This window comes from Copadichromis virginalis, linkage group LG18, assembly GCF_057382275.1.
Source record: "Copadichromis virginalis isolate Kocher_CV1m ecotype Utaka linkage group LG18, C_Virginalis_male_GT1.1, whole genome shotgun sequence".
Lineage (NCBI taxonomy): Eukaryota > Metazoa > Chordata > Actinopteri > Cichliformes > Cichlidae > Copadichromis > Copadichromis virginalis.
Window position 1 is genome coordinate 37,136,195 of NC_140635.1, and position 17,439 is coordinate 37,153,633.

General features: G+C 45.0%; 1 protein-coding gene across 2 annotated transcripts; it reads right to left on the reverse strand.

Moving 5' to 3' along the window:
• Positions 1-2,581: 2,581 nt before the first annotated feature.
• On the reverse strand, positions 2,582-16,330 carry lg18h5orf22 (linkage group 18 C5orf22 homolog). Of its 2 annotated transcripts, XM_085438739.1 has the most exons (10): positions 16,079-16,329; positions 14,520-14,665; positions 12,448-12,597; positions 12,230-12,363; positions 11,376-11,689; positions 8,823-8,885; positions 5,897-6,018; positions 3,314-3,380; positions 3,064-3,203; positions 2,582-2,976 (listed from the first exon to the last, which is right to left on the reverse strand). In XM_085438739.1, the coding sequence occupies exons 1-10, from the start codon at positions 16,145-16,147 to the stop codon at positions 2,820-2,822; spliced, it is 1,362 nt and encodes a 453-aa protein (XP_085294865.1). In that variant the 5' UTR covers positions 16,148-16,329; the 3' UTR covers positions 2,582-2,819. The 2 variants fall into 2 exon arrangements, with proteins under 2 accessions (XP_085294865.1, XP_085294866.1); XM_085438740.1 differs by lacking the exon at positions 8,823-8,885 and having other exon boundaries at positions 16,079-16,330.
• Between the last annotated feature and the right edge of the window lie 1,109 nt (positions 16,331-17,439).

Genomic DNA, 17,439 nt, shown 5'->3' on the forward strand with positions numbered 1-17,439 from the left:
CTGCTAGCCGTGTTATGCTGTACATGGTTGTCGGGGATTTGGGTGACTTTGTTTTCTTCTGCCTTAGAGCGAGGGAGGAGGGAGCAAATGAATCCCAGCTGACCAGCTGGGGCTGAAAAAATAAGCTTGAAAGTAAAAATGCCAAAAACTGTGGAGATGTTCTCTGTTGGCTCCAACACTGAGCTAACCCCCTGTGATCTTATTCACTGTCACTGTCTAATATAGAACCATTAACACCATATTTACAGTCTGGCACACAAAACTGCCGTTTCTTTTCTTTCCTTGGAGCAAATACACGATTTGTGGTTTTGTTTTTAGTTAGAGTAAACATGGCAGGTGTATGGACACAAGGCTGACTACTCACATCAGCTCATCTCATTCATTTCCCAGCAGCCAAAAGTCTGGCAAAAATATATACAGAAACACTTCCCCATCAAAAAAGTTTATATTTTTTGAAAGAATGGGGTTCCAATACTTTATTAGGACACCTAAAAATGAATTATTTGTAGCATTTTAAATAATAATGTCTTTAATATTATTGTTGTATATAAATTAACATCACATTAACATGAAAAAACCTGTTGCAGATGTTGGATGTGCTGCAATAACTTGAGCTTCTGAGTGCACACAAGGCTGTGGCAGGCAAAACGTTTCTGCAGGGCAGGGATGTAGATCAGCCGGTAAATGGAGCGCTTCAGCTCCCTCTTCACCACGACGGAGTGGTGCAGCTTCCACATCACTGCAGCCGCAGCACCGACCCGTCTGTCGATCTCCCTTCACCCATGAAACTGAGATACTATGGGCAGGAACTCGTCCCTGACCCAGACTGGGCACTCCTCCCCCTTTCTGGGTGAGGACCATGGCGGTGCTGATTCTCATTCCTGCTGCTTCACACTCGGCTGTGAACCCCTCCGTATCGAGCTGGAGGTTACCACCTGATGAAGCCAACAGAACCACATCATTGAGAGATCCTGGGACCGCCTCAGTGGAAGCCTTCTGCCACCTAACTGTGTCTGGAGATTCTGTTCATAACAATCATGAATAGAATCAGTGATGAAAGGCAGCCCTGGCAGAGTCCAACTTATTGCCTGCTAGGTGGGCCAAGCTCTTGCAACAGCTGTGGCTCGTAACTGACCCCGTACTCCTGAAACACCTTCCACAGAACACTTTGAGGGACACCGTCAAATACCTTCTCCAAGTCCACGAAACACATGCATTCACATTGAATGTCCATAATTTGACTTTAATTTCAGGAAGTTTTATTAAAACATTTAGGCAGGTCCATAGTAAGAGCGAATCAAATAATCTGCAAACATTACTTAAATCCCTCTGACCTGATGCTGACTTTGTTTCCATCTTTGGTGATGTTGGAGAAAGGACGGCACGACCAAATATGAAGATGCACTTATCTCTGCGCCACATTCAGTGGAAGTATGATGGAAATCCTTCTGAATGAAGCCTCTAACATGAGCAGATGAAAAGCCCAAAATTACCAAACCAGTTTGCACAGCCACAGGTTGGGCTGCAGTTTTTAACTGTGAACGTCTTGGATCAAATCTTCTGGACTGCTCATCTCGAAGAAGACAAAAGGGAAGAACCCCGAGTCTCACAAGTTGTCTTATCGTCCACTGTCCACCCTCACCTTATCCATCTCTCCATCTGACTTACATGATTCAACACCAAGTTGAAACTTTAAAATCACTTCACTGGGTTTTCCTTGTTATCCCTAATGTAGGAAACATGTTTCTTTCTACTTCAGTTTGTCTTTAATAATAATAATAATAATGGAGTGGATTTATATAGCACTTTTCAAAGCACCCAAAGCGCTTTACAATGCCACTATTCATTCTCTCTCACATTCACACACTGGTGGAGGCAGCTACAGGTGTAGCCACAGCTGCCCTGGGGCAGACTGACAGAAGCCAGGCTGCCATATCGCGCCATCGGCCCCTCTGGCCAACACCAGTAGGCAAGTAGGGTAAAGTGTCTTGCCCAAGGACACAACGACCAGGACAGAGAGCCCGGGGATCGAACCGGCGACCTTCCGGTTACAGATACGCTTCCCAACCCCCTGAGCCACGGTCGCCCCATTATTAGCCACGGTCGCCCCATTAGCACACTTTAGCACACTTTCACATGAACCTTCACTGTAACAGACCTGTATTACTTCAAGTGCAAAGAAAACCTTTTTCTTTCTGAGCGTTTGGTAACATTACTCTTATTCAGAATCATGTATAATGTTGAGTTGGTGACACATTCCTCATCTTTCACTAATCTGCCAAGATCGAAAACGAGTCACGTCCATGCACACAATCTGGGTATAAGAATCACTTGTATTCAGCACAGTTGGACGGTCATGATAAGCTGTATCAGTCCTCAGACAAGTGATGCCGAAGATAAGCAACAGTCACACAGCGACGGCTCAGGACAGCACGGCGAGCCCCGTTTCTCTCCAAAGCCAGAATCAGCTTCTGTAACGATCACCCATTCACTCCGCCCTGTGTGATCTGCTGGTCACTCTTACTTCCTGGCACCAAACTGTTGTGGAAATTCAGTGCATTAAATAAAAGAAGTCACGCTGTTAGAGTTATATTTGAGTTTATTCTTGCAAGAAGGAATTCAGTCACAACAAGGCTCTCCTGCACTGTCCCGGGGAATTCCCAAACAAAGGATCCAGACCCTACTTATACACAATGTGGGAGGAAATCTCCAAACTATTTGTCCTGCTTCCAACACTAACATGCTGATGTGTTAGTTTTTATCTGCTGTGTTTATCTTGATAAAATCATCCCAATGAGAGATGTGGTTTTGTGTATCTGTTAGGATCCTTGTGGCAACTGCTCTCCAGTCTCTGTGCTGCTGTTGTCATAGTCTTTGTGTACGTCCAGTGCTCCATACAGGCCCTCCAGCATAGCCAGTACTCTCCTCTGGATTGAATCCACCTGCTCCACTGGGCAGTATTCATCCAAACTGGACCTGAAAACACACATGAAGATAGTTAGACCCTCTTTCTGTGTCACTACACTGTTAAAGGACATTTAACCATCTGTGGAGCTGATTTACCTGGACAATGTCACCAGTGTGGGTTTGGGAAGGACCTTCAGGAAGAGCTGCACAGCTGAGAGAAGTCTGCCAATCTCTTCATCAGAGCTGATGTGATGAGGAAGCTCGACTGTGTCGCAGGTTAACCCTGCCTGGTGAACCTGAGGGAGGAGTGATGAGGCGAGTTTATTCATATTTATTTATATGTTCCCGTTCACTAAATATAACTTTATTGCTATTATTTATTATTATTATATACAATTATTATTACCATTTCATAGTCAGGGCATGAATTTCTTGCCTTTAGACTGGAAACCAGTTGAGGTAGTGAATCCATGCTGAAAAACACAGAAACAGTAAGACGATGTGGGGGCTGCTCATAGAGGCACACTAGCTCATCCCAGGCAAACAGATTCTTTCGCTCACTGGTTAAACAACTGTAATCAACTGTTTGTTGCTTCAAAGAAATTTAAGGTGGAGCTGGCTCAAAAGCTTTCAAAAGGCTGGTGTACATTCGAATGGGTGACACGGGTGGGGCTGTGATGATCGAAGCTTGTGCCGACAATAATCAGGACAGAGCCGCGCTCCTCTGAAGATTCGTTCTGAATTTGTGGAGAGGACGAGCTTCAGAGCGAATGTCAACACACAGCGCGTGGAAATGTTGGCACAGCTGTAGAACAAACACCCAGACCAGATCTGTTCGGGATAGCGATGCAATCATTTCCACGCCTCTCTGCACCCCCATACCCCGCCCCCTTAGAGGCCGCGTCCATCACAGCTGCAAAACTTCACTTTTCTGTCATCTATCATCTCTTTAATGCTCACTCACAGTTTCTAACTAATTTCTCAGACTTTGTATCTGACTCAGTGTTCAGCTTAAATACAACCATGATTTAATCTGTGTAGACCAGGGGTCTGCAACCTTTAACACCCAAAGAGCCGTTTGGATGCGATTTCCACGCAAAAGAAAACACTTTTATGCTTTGTGTGAACAACTATGGTGTGCTGCTTATGAAATCCATGAAGTGCTGCAGAGAAAATTACATGTTATTTATGTAATGAACACATTTTGAACTCTTAAAGAAATATAACAAAAGGAAAGCTGAACTAAAATGATCCAGAAAAAAACAATTGTGAGCCGCCCTCATATCTCCTTTGGGCTTTTGGAGCCTTGACCTGACTTTTAAAAAGTAATTGGAAAAAAAAGCTCGATGCTGCTGAAAGATGAAAAATAGATATTTGCAAAATTCTGCCTAAATATGTATTTTACCAGGTTAATGTGTGTGGCGGGGCGTGGTCTGCAGCGCCGCTGCAGGGGAGGTGGACGCACCTGAGCAGCACCCGCAGTCACACCTCGCCGCCTTTACGTCTGTGCTCTCTCTGCTGTTGTGTGTCGGGCTGTGAGCTGCAAAGCTACAGCCGGCTGTGTGCGCACAGCAACCGTGTGTGAAAGGTGGTCAATAAAGAGAAGCTGTAAAGCGTGTTCATGCAAACATCGTCGGGTCTGCCGTGATATGTTTACAACGGGACTTCTGCTCCTGAACCTCTGCGCACAGCGTCTGCAGGTCGGGGCTGTACGAGTCACTTTCATCTTCACGCAGGACTGTAAGCTGTCATCTGTGAGGCGTGAGCGTGTTTGTTTTTAACATAGTTCACGGTGGAGCTGCTGACATAATGTGGATCTGAAGATCCATAACTGGCCTACCTGGGGTTGAAAGTCTCGATAAATGCAGGCGTTTCGGCGGGTACACCGGCTTCCGCCAGTGTGACGCTTATTTTGAGCGATGAAAAAATAATAAGATAAAATTTTATTTTTATATTTCAATATCACAATAATCTTCCAATTTAGAACTACAAGTTAAAAAAGAACTAAACATAAATAAAATACACTTCAGCTAAATACTTCTAATTTATTTTCCCAAACCACGCGGAGCCGCAGTATAAGGACTAAAGAGCCGACCCCTGGTGTAGACAGTAAAAATGATGGTATTTAACGGGAAATGGACTGATTCTGTTTCATGGTGATTTCTACTCTCCAAAGTGGCAAAAACCCTAAACACAGGCCTGATTCTATTATGGAAATCACTGCGTGCTAATACTTACTGCCTGTGCACAGAGTTCACTGTGTCACATACAAATACAGGTTATCATGCAAAGAAAAGGCCACATGTGAACTACAAATGCCATCATATGTGGAAAAAAGGTTTTATAAGATGGTCTGCAGCAAACTAGAAAACTGCTCTATGGTCACATTAATTTAAATTTGAAACCGTTTTTGGAGAGCATGGATGAACATGTTCCTCAACAGCAAAGATGCTACATACAAAAAAGGCTGTTTATGAGGGAGCGTGAGGTCCTTCAGTGTCTGCAGCAGAATCATGGCCCATCAGCAGAGGTAAGTGTGGTCTGGTGAGGCGCAGCCATGAAACTCATGAGACAGATTAAATAAGCCATAAGGCTGATCTGTGGTTATGAGGACACTTCTGTTCCTCTGTTTCCACCATGGACACGACCCCAGCAGCTTCTCTAACAGACGGCTCCAGCCCCGTCTCACGGACAGAGAAAACCTTCAACATCCTCTGCTGGCACAGAGACGTCTGTCGGATTATCAGATTAGTATTTTATGAACGTTTCACCCGCTGGAACAAAATCAGGGATAAAGAAAGTACTTCCTATTCTCATGAGCATAAAGCACAGGGACAGCCAGCTGGGACATTATAAAAACACATTCACAACTTTTCAGCTTTACCTTCAAACAGCTCAGTGTTTGACCAACGCACAAAGTTCCCCAGCTTTCGTTCCTCCTTTGTTACGCCTCTAACTTTCAAGTGTCTGTTACAGAAGATTGATTTACCCAGGGTTTGTGGCCCAGCGTGTAACCGTCTCTTCTCCATCATCATCCAGTAGATCAGCAAATGCTGCTTCCAGGTCTTCTAACTGGCGTATACGATGATCTACACACTCACCGAGCTCCTCCTTAAAAGCACACAAACACACATTCAGTGTTTATTTGTTTTGCCTTTAATGAAAGCACAGCGTTAAGATTTCTGCTCAATAACAACACAAGAGACTTTCCTAAAAGCACAACATCTTTAAGGAACGCAGCGTTGCCTGTGCTGGTCAGTGTTCAGGTACGTTCTCTGTTTCTCCTTCTACTCTGCATTTCTACAATTAGCTGAAGTATTCGGATGTCTTTGTACAGATACAGCCGCTCAAAGCTGCAGCCGCCAGCTGCTGGAGTCGCCTTGGGGCACATCTGCTTTGCAGAGTGTCACCAAGAGTCAGCTATAGATGATTTTCTCAGTATAACTGTACGAGCTGTCCTGTAATATAAAGTGCAATGAGTGCTGCTGTGATTTGGTGCCATGTAAACAAACCTGCACTGAATTTGGATAGCGTTCACCGTAAACCTCGTCGCCCATCAAAACTTCCAGTTAAGTTTTGAAAATGTGAAATAAATGGATCAAACTTTACTGTCAGTTTGACCGTTCAGACATTTACAGCTCAGATCACCAAAACTATTGACAGGAAACAGTTTAATAATAATATTCCTCGTAGATGCCAAACCAGATGTGGAAGTTATTTCTGAGCCGGGTAGAATTTCATTTTCATGTAGATGTTTGCTGGGTCGTTACTTCTTCAGGCCTCTGTTTGAATTATAAACACATCCTTCATTATTCTTTAGATTTTATTGTGCACACTGTGCAAAAGTCTTCAGCGACCCATAATCCTCTGTGTTTTGTATACAAACCTTCTGTCTGGGCTTTATGGAGGCATCTCACAGTCGTTCTACGGACACCGACTGCTTTTTAAATCATTTTCGGTCCTGTCCTCGAACCTTAGAGGTAATGTTCTTTCAGCAGCGTTAGCTTGATAGATGTGCACTGCGTTTCATGTGGGCAGGCTGGGTGTTTGGAAATGTGAGCAAACAGCAACCTCATGGTGCCTTCAGGAAAACGGGACATTAGAAGATTAAAAAGAAACTAAAAACGAGTCTCTACGACAGTCGTGGTCAGAAGTTTTGAGAATGACGCAAAAATGAGTTTTGAGACAGTTTGCTGCTTCAGTCTTTATGATGCAATTTGCATATCCTGCAGAATGTGATGAAGAGAGGTCAGAGAAACACAAAGTCTTTCTTTGCCATGAAAATGAACCAACAAAGCCATCTCCACTGCACTGCATAAAAGGACCTGCTGAGACTAACGAGCACCAGGCTGGAGATCCTCATGTCATGCTGACTGCTATCACTAAAATGAGGGTGATGCTCAAAATCATTGTTCTTCCTGTTAACCATGGTTACCTGCAAATAAACATGTGCAGCCATCACTGTGTTGCATAAAACGAGCCCAAGAAAGTCCAGCAGGCGCCAGGACCGTCTCCTAAAGATGGGATGAGAGTGCCACCAGCGCAGAGCTTGCTCAGGAATGGCAGCAGGCAGCTGTGGGTGCATCTGCACGCACAGTGAGGCGAAGACTTTTGGAGGATGCCTGGTGTCAAGGAGGGCAGCAAAGAAGCCACTTCTCTCCAAAAGCCCATCAGGGACAGACCGACAGTCTGCAAAAGGTCCAGCGAGTGGGCTGCTGAGGACTGGGCTAAAGTCCTTTTCTCAGATGACGCAGTTTTCTGATTGTTCGGGGCAGCTGGAAAAAGGATTGTCTGGAGAAGAAGAGGTGAGCGCCACCATCAGTCCTGTCTCATGCCAACAGTAAAGCATCCTGAGAACGTTCATGTGTGGGCTCGCTCACAATTTTGCCAAAAAACACAGCCATGAATAAAGAACGGGACCAAAACATCCTCCCACAGCAACTTCTTCCAAGAACAGTCTGCCGAAGAACACACAGCCTGTTTAAACATGGCGGGGCCGTGAGGCCAACGTGATAACCAAGTGGCTCGGGGAATAAAACACTGAATGTTTGGTCCAGGCCCAGGAAACTCCCCAGACCTTAATCCAACGGAAAACTTTGGGCCAGTCCTCCAGAGGCAGGTAGACAACGAAGACCCACTAACTGTGACGAACTCCAAGCCTCGATTAAAGAACGGATCACCTCAGTCAGGAGTCAGACGCTGATCGACAGGGCAGACTGCAGAGGTGGGGCCAACACTGCAAATACCGACTGTTTGCCCTGCAGCAGCAAACTGTGATAACCAGTACTTGTACTGCATTCTTTTAAAAATGGGATTTTAACAGTAACGCAAAAATTTAATGTGATTCATTTTATTAAAGTGTAAAACACATCGATGGCTGAGGACGTGTTCCAGATATACCAATAGCTGTCATAATCAGAATCCCTGAACAAAGTTATAGAACTATACAACGCAGCAAGCCTGTAAATGAATGCGCCTCCACACTGCTCCCCCTGCTGGATACAGCAGACATTGCTACTGCTTCTCCTAAGTGTCTCTTAGGGACCTTTTAATCATGGTTGCATCGTCCATGTCACAGGTGGGGACATCATTACGGCCGTGCATCAGCTGCAGCAGGTCAGGATTCATCGCGGTGCTGTCGTTGATGATGTTAAGTGTATTTGTACATGAGTGGAGCGTCACACTCCACTCCTCCACAGCAACAGCTAACAAACACACTTTTGGAATCAGCTCTGGTGTCTTCCTCACTCACACGTGTGTTCTGTACTAATTTACATTCCTCTTTAACACTATTATTAATTCCCTTAAATTAAAGTTTAAAGTCTGTGTTTCACTCTCTTCTGTGTCATTCACAAATATCTATGGACTGTATGGATGCTTGGTGGAGAAATGTTGTGACTCAAAGGATTTTTCACCTCATCAGCATCCAGGCGGGGCCCTCTGAAGCTGTAGAGCTCCTGGAGGATGGCGTACTCCTCCTGGACAAACAGACAGCATGTAGCTGAGGTGACTGTGTAATGAAGATGAACAGATGTTTTAAATGGACTGATTCTTATACACACATTCACCCATCAGCACACTCGATGGATGCATCGGAGAGCAACTTGGGGTTATTGTCTTACCCAAGGATACGCAGACTGGAGGAGCCAGGGATCGAACCACCGACCTTGCGATCAGTAGGTGGGCTCTACCTCCTGAGCTACAGCCGCCCCGCCAGTGTAACACATTACATGACAGAATGGATCCAGTGTGTGTGGACTGTGCTGCAGGAGGCTGCTTAACACATTAACAGGGTTTGTACCACACGTTCATTTTTATTGGTTAATTAATGAACTCTCTTCTGCTGCTTCGTCTGGCTCCAGGTTGCATTCATTAAATCTATATATTTAGAAATGGTTTTCATGCAGCCCCATGAAGAAGTCTTAACTCGGATGGAGCATAAACGGGGTGCAGTCTGTCACAGGGCTACGACACCGACGACCATTCATGATCTACAATCACCAGTTAACCCAACCCCACTAACTGCATGTCTCTGCTCTCGGGGAGGAAGCCGGAGAGAACCCACACAAACACGGACAACAGGAGAAGCTCAGGACCTTCTTGCTGTGGGGCAGCAGTGCGAACCACCAACCACACAAATAAAAACAAGAAAATAAAAATCAGACACTTCTGCCTCATCCTGCCCAGAATCAACATCAGGACCATTTGTTTTTTTCACCAACAGACACAAGATGAGGACGTCTCCAACTAAAACAGCTTCTTTCAGTATTAGTTCAGTGTTAACGTCTGGCCTGTATTCACAAAGCTTTCTCCTGCTACCAGTAGCTGCTTGGCTAGAAGAGAGATCATTCTAAAAATGCCTCAGCAGTGGGATTGTTGCTACTATTGGACTCGGTCTGCTGTGGGGTTTAAAACTACAGCCTCCATAGCTGACCACAAGAGGAGATGGACGGATGTCCACCTGACACCCAGCAGCCTGAAGCTGTACGAGCCACAGAAAGAACGAGGGTGAGGATCCAGGACGAAGCGTCAGGAACACAGCGCGCCCTAGATCAGCTGCTCCATGAAACCCTGAGGCAGTAGGGCTGGGAAACAAAGTCCGGACAGCACTGTGATATTCTGTATGCAGATATCGATACAGGGACATCAGTAACTCTGGGAGTACTCAGTCAGGACAATCACACCACACTGAGACGCTGAGTTAAGTTACAGAGGGTGGTGCTAGCAACATGTGACCCATCACATGGATGGATATATTGCTCCGTCTGCACCGCCTACATGCAGCTCAACTCTAAAACATGTTTCACCTCCACTGAGACGAAGACAGAAAATCAGAACACCTGCATCTATAACTCTTTATTCTGTTAACTATGCAATTGTATTCTTTTATTTAACTGTACTCCTGATTCTGCCTCAGCTTCATCTCACTGAACTTTTTCAGCTTCTATTTATTTTATTGAACGATTCTGCTTTACTCAGGCTGACTTATGTTTGTTACCGTAGGCGTAGTTACCGTAGACACTATGTTTTCCAGCTTTAGGGATAAATACCGTACATTTATCACGCCTTAAAGATTTACACTAAGAACCAAAAGGCCAAAAAAGCACTTCTTCAGAGGCTAACTCTGTCTGTGCTCTGGAAAACAGCAGAAGGCGTGCCAATCGACAGTAATGACAGTGATTCTAAAGCCGGACAAACGTCTAATGCAGTGGAACCCCGACTTACAAAGACCCCATTTAACGAAACATTCAAGTTATGAAGGAATTCAATATTGCTGCCCGTGGTGCAGCAAAACGCCCACGATGCCTTCCGAATCATGTGATAACCCCATGGCTGTCGCACTTGCTGTTCCACGTGAAAGACGTATTGTTGTTGCAGCGCTATTTCGTGTGCTTTACGTTTGCAATTAACTTATCGTTCATTGATAATGGGGCTGAAAAAACTTCAAGTGATTGGAGTGAAAAGAAGAAGCGTGAAGTGCTCTCGATGGAAACAAAGAGAGAAATTATTGATAAATGTGAGCGAGGTCTTCCTCCACCAAGAACTTCGTCTTCAGCCAGCAGCGCCTCACTCAAAGGGCGATGGGAAAAGGTGCCTCGACTTACAAAAATTCGGCCTCACGAAAGACCCTCTGGAACGAATTTATTTCGTAAGTCGGGTTCCACTGTAGTTCAATCCACTCAGATACGCTTCACAGGCGCCCGGCACACTCATCTTACTGGAATCCAAACTGGAGGCCAGAACATACCTTTCCCCCTGTAAAATCTTTTATCATCATTATTGTTGTTTACAATCTTAACCCATGAGCTCGTTTCATATTTGCTATTGTTTAAACTGATGTTGTTGTTTAAGAGACCAATTTAATTCAACAGACTAATAACAATGTTTCACAGTAAAACGAGCTTATGAGCAGAAGCTGAAACAGCGTTTCATTCAGTCCCTGAGGAAGCAGCAGAGTGGACGCGTACCTGTGTGTACAGTTCTTTGAACGGGTTCTTACAGGAGAAGAAATCCAGGTCGACGTCCAGAATGTACGGCTCCGTCTCACTTACAAATGAAGATATTCTCTTCACGATGTAGCTGGTTGATCCTTCATCGTCGACACCGCCTCCTCCTGCGCCATCGCCGTCAGCTCCATCCTCGGCTGTGCTGCCCTCTGCTGGTTGCAGCGAGTCAGTGTTTGCTGACGGAGGCTGTGAGCTGCTGGATTCTCCGGACTTCCTCCGCTCTGCTCGCGCTCTTTTGACTGAACATTCCTCTGTGTCCTTTTCTGTTCTCTGCTCTGAAATTAAATGTCAGATCAAAAAGTAGAAGAAAGGTTCAATTGGACAATAGCAGCGCCCTCTGCTGTTACCTCATGCAAACTCCAAATCTCATCAAGAGCAAAGTAAACATATCCAAACACGAGCTCAGATGGTCTCTTTGATCTTTAGTTTAAGGAATGCAGGGTTTTCCAGTCAGGATGACACAGTTTGATTCGTCTGATCAATTTTCCACCTCATCCCATTATAAATGAGCGGCAGCCCAGAGGAGACATTTCTGAATCAGGCCTGGTTTAATGCAGAGGTGCCTGAAGGCCCAAAGATCAGCCACTTCTGCAGATCCTCACAGTATTTCGACAGTATTATAAGACAGTCTTTGTGATTTTATGTAGACGAACATTATTCCGAACAGTTTCTCCCAGACTGGTGAACCTCTGCTCTCCCCGGTCGTGTCACCCAGCACCTCCAGCTGCATCGTTTTAGTACTACTTCATTTTCCAGCCTTTTGCTGCCTCTGTTGCAACTTTTTTGAGATGTGTCGCCGCCATCACACGCAGTACCTGTCAGCGAGCCGTGACCTGCTCTGACGGGATCGACTCGGATCACGCTCAGGCTGAAATGCTTTGGGTTGTCCAGCTGCTCCTCGCACACATAAAGACCATCGCTGAGGAAGTAGTTGTCTGTACTGGTCACTCTGCAGAGACAGGAGAGGACGAAGACAGGAGATCAAGGAGGGACAGAGATGTCTCTTGCTGTACCGTTCTTCTTCCTGTCCTACCTGATGGTGGTGGTGGATGAGTCTCTGCCCACAGTCATGCTGTGTTCTCCCTCTCTAATCTGCTGGGCCCAGTATGGATGCAGCCACACCACAGAGGACACGTGACCGGCGTACACCATCGGCATTATCCAGTTTTCTATACTCAGTTCACTGAAAAAAGGAAAATATGCAAGATTGGGGTGACATAAATATCAGTTCACCCACATCCACCCACACAGTCCACGGCTGCAGTGGGCTCACGTCTCTCAGCTGCTCCCTGCAGGTGTCGCTGTAGCTCATACTCTATACCAGGGGTGGGCAACTCCAGGCCTGGAGTGCCGGTGTCCTGCAGGTTTTAGATGTGTCCGTGATCCATCACAGCTGATTTAAAGGGCTAAATGACTCCTCAGCATATCTGAAGTTCTCCAGAGGCCTGCTAATGAACTAATCATGTGACTCAGGTGTGTTGACCCAGGGTGCGATCTAAAACCTGCAGGACACCGGCCCTCCAGGCCTGGAGTTGCCCACCCCTGCTCTACACCCAACGTCCTCCTCCATCACACAGCATCATAGCGTGTTATGAAGCTTCCCTGTCACTCTTGTTGCTACCCTGCTGTCACAGATCATCCTCGACACCTCGCAGCGGCTCCACGGAGGCTGTCCTCATACACGTCCCACACCACCCTCACTCCTGACCACCTCATACAGTACAACGGCTCCTCTCTTGGCACCATATGATACGTTTACTGTTTATCCAAAGAAGACCTTCTCTACACGTCATCACGACTGCGCTCCATACTGCTGCAGACTGATCGTCTCTCCTGTTCCTAACCTGCTTCCAAACGTCTGTAGCTTCTATTTCCAACAATGAATTTGAGCAACACATCTGTAATGTGAGCATTTGTAAGCTGAACTTTTCACTGCAAAACTGTCTGTGGAAGCGAGTCTTACAAGTTTATATCCAGGCAAAAAGTCGATTTCATTTTGTTTTAACGGAACAATAAAGAAGATTATTCATTACGAATGATTGACTAATTTATTATTTAAATCATTTTACATGCATATCAGGCTCATTCATTCACCACCACCACGTGTATTCATTCACCACCACCACGTGTATTCATTCACCACCACCACGTGTGACGTGTTGTTTGAAGAGCTCCCACCAACACTCCTGCTGCAAAAACACAGAGAACAAGCGGTGCAGTGGTTCGCACTACTGCCTCACTGCAACAAGGTGCTGGCTGTGACTCGTGCTGTGGTGGTTCTGTCCCACAGTCAAAGACACTGGTGGTTGTCCCAGTGACAGACTGGTGACCAGAGGAAGCGTCTTGTTTTCTGTTCAAACATCTGAATTTAACCCCCCGTGCCTGCACATATACCCACAGTCACACTTACATGTGCAGGCATTTACTGGTATTTTCCATCCTTTTCCAGGAGCTGTGGGCAGTAATGACATACCTCACAATGCTAAGTGTGACTATTGTCATGAGGCACCAGCAGAGGAGATGAGGAGGCAAACACTCCTCCACACCACCTAACAGGGACCTTTCATTGGCTGTCAGAGCTCAGCATACGGATCAAACTGCTACAATATTAACCAAGACTTTGTGCTTTATACATGTAAACATGGCCCAACTCACACAGATGTACTTCTTACTGAAAGGCTGCATGTATTTATATATCTGCATCAGTCTAATCCTGGACCCTCACCCTGAACACTTCCACAATGCTGACCTGAAAGAACGAGCAGATTGTCGCGCCTTCTGTGGTCGGGTTGGTTTGTTTCCATGTTTGGAGCATTTTCAGTCCCCATCTGAGGGACTCTGGACTCCTTGTGGGAGCAAACTGTAGGTAGATCGTAGCTGTCACTTAGTCACACTCACAGCCAACATTAGTCAAGTGCTGAGAACACGACTGCGCCTCTTTTAGAAGTCGCCTTCCTTCACATCTTGTTGTAAACATGTGCAGAGACTAATATCACGTCATCACCTGAAGCACGTCTAGTTAATGTTTACGTCTCATACTTTCTTCCAGCTCTCACCTACGAGGAGCTTTGACCAACACAAGCCACAGTTTGACCCATAACGTACCCGAACAGCTTCTCCTTGTCAAACACTGTGTCAGCAGACATGTTGACAGGGATGAGGAGGTCAGGGTGGGAGTCCAAATGAATCATCTTTATGTTCTTCATTGGCAGATGCCTCGAAGCTATGGCCCGGTAGATGTGACACACCACCTGGTTGAGAAACAGTGAGATTAGCAATGTGAAGCTAATGTGAACGATAGTTTTAATATTATCATTAAAAGCACAAAATCTTCTTTGGAAAGGATTTCAACATGACTGACATCATTCGTGAACATTTCTACGTTACAGGATCAGATTACACTGCTGAACATGAGAAACAAAAGCAAAGCATGGAACCATTTACACGTTTAACTTTGCAACCCCTCAAAATGATGTGCCTCGGGTCAGTCCTGCTGTGGCCGAACTTCTCCTGCTTCAAGCACAATGAGATGAAAATGTAGCCAAATAAGTAACGCAGGATTATTACAGAGGTTCATATAATGAGCCTGGTCTGTTCTAGCCCTCGCTGACTGATGCCAGCCAATGGACAAACCTGACTCACTACACGACTGCTTCACATGCTTGGCGCAGTGCGAGTGTGTTTTTCAACAAGGAGTACAAAACATAAACCTGGGCAGTAGATTAGACCACACTGGCTGAACAGTGTGAGGAGGTGTCAAGCTGTTGTTGCTATGGCTATGTTAAAAACCAAGGATATACCGTCCATGTTCACCATGAGTCTGTTAAGGAGAGGAGAACCCAGCGTAAAAACAGACTATGTCTGTGTGAAGGACCAGAACACAACAAACAACCAACAACTACAAGAAACAGTCCTTATTCTTTGTTTTGGTTTAGACATTCATATCTCACATTATGTCACTGAGTGGATTCCTTCATACTGGTAGTGATGAAAAGCAAAGTGGAGACATGCTGTTACGACTCCTGATCGAGCTCCAGTGAGAAACCTGCGTCTGCAGATGGTGTGATGGGTTTGCAGTAACCTGTTATGTTGAACAATCCTATTTCCTGCAGATGACAAAGTGCTTCACCCGGAATCTGAGTGAGCGAGCTCGGACGTTTGCTACAAGAGCAGATGAGACTGCTCAACTCCAAAAGACATATTTAAGGTTTTGCCAAAGGAGTAACCGGCTCACTAAATGGACAAATCACTATTTCGTTCATAGAATGGGATTCAGTGTTTTAGCAGTTAAGACAAAGTAAACTAGATAAACTTGTGTAAAGTTATAAAATACACAATAATGCATCTGTAACAATAATAAAAATTCTCTATAACAACTTCAGTTTTTACTCCAGTGACGTCATGAGTGTCACGTGGACGGACCTGACAGTGATTAAAAGTCTGATAAGAAACACAAATCTATCACTGAGTTCATCAGCTCACCATTTGTCTGACTGTAATATGATATGAATAATCAACATTAATCTGCTTCTGAACACTGGGAGGATTTATCTCGTTCATATACAAACGGAGGTCCACTGTTGTTATAAGAACGTCTCGTTCGTTAGCTTTAGCAGAACTATGTGGTTGTGTTTCGCTGCTGTGTTCACACGGAGAAGGCTTACGTCGTGGTGGTCCTCCACAACACAAACAGGCAGCTGCTTGTAGGTCCTCTTCAGCGGCACAGAGCTCATTCTGGCCGCGGGGAGCTAACGTCTGAACCCTCGGTATGTAGGTTCATTGGAGGTCGCTAGCACTGCGTTAGTTTCCAGCACATAGTCTGAAAACGGTGGTTTGAAATGTATGAAATTCCCACCGAGTAACAAGTTATGACTCAGAACCAGCGGAACTCGTACCAGCACTGTTTATATGTCCGTGTTGAAACAAGTCAATAGAGCAACGATTCCAGTCGGCATATAGAAATTCAGCGACGAACGGAGGAGAAAAGATTAAAAGTTTGTTTTTATTGAAAAGGAACTCCCAGAAACACAAACGCAAGAGGATCAGTTCACAAAATGCCTGCCTTACAGTTTACTGAGCACATCATCCACGTTGTTGTACCGTGGGCTCAAATACAGCTCACTAGTCTCAAAGCTTGTCATAAAACAGAAGAGTCAGCCACTGTAATCAGTTTATATTATTTTGCTGTTTTTTTATATTGCTTAGGCATAAAAATGGTAATCAAAGTACACGACTTTCAATGAAATAATGTGACTTTTCCTTACAAACGTAGCAAAGTCTGGACACACACATCCACACTGTGAGACACAGAAGTGGGATGAGTGAAAGTCATGTTCAAAGCTACCTCAAGTTGTCCTACAGGCAGTGTTGGGTAAGTTACTTTAAAATAGTAACTTAGTTACATTACTAGTTACTTCTCTCAAAAGTAACTCAGTTACTTCAAGTTACTCGTTACTTTCAAAGTAACTAGTTACTAGGGAAAGTAACTTTGGTTTTACTCAGAATTCTCTTGTTAATGTGTTGCTTCCATAACTGGATACCCAGCCAGACTGCCAGTCTTCTAGCTTGCTTACTTGCCACAGTGCACTGTGCCACCTACCAATAGAAAGGAAAAGATAATGTGCACATTTCCACGAGAGAAATCCCACGCCTGATTCTATCCTAGCCTGCTTTTTACATCCAACACAAAAACTGCAGTCGTGGTGCTTTCGATTGTACTCAGAACTCGGAAATTCTGCCTTCTGAATAGGAAGATGTAGGTAACACCAGACTGCAGATGAGCTGCATACAGGGCTGGACTGGGACAGAAAAATCATCCTGGGCATTTTGACTAGATTTGACCATTATAGGAAAAATCATAAAGCCTTTGAATGAAAATAAACACTGTTGTGACAGTGATGTTCACTGTTCTGATGGTATATATGCATCAATCTATCAATCGTTTGTTGTAGGGCTGCCACGATTAGTCGACTAGTCACGATTATGTCGACTATTAAAATCGTCGACGACTAATTTAATAGTCGAC

Excerpts from the sequence above, each read along its gene's own strand:
- lg18h5orf22 (XM_085438739.1), bottom strand. The coding sequence starts at position 16,147 with ATGAGCTCTGTGCCGCTGAAGAGGACCTACAAGCAGCTGCCTGTTTGT. Across the intron at positions 14,666-16,078 it reads TTGTGGAGGACCACCACGAC|GTGGTGTGTCACATCTACCG; the intron begins GTAAGCCTTCTC and ends TTTCTCAACCAG. Across the intron at positions 12,598-14,519 it reads GACAAGGAGAAGCTGTTCGG|TGAACTGAGTATAGAAAACT; the intron begins GTACGTTATGGG and ends TCCTTTTTTCAG.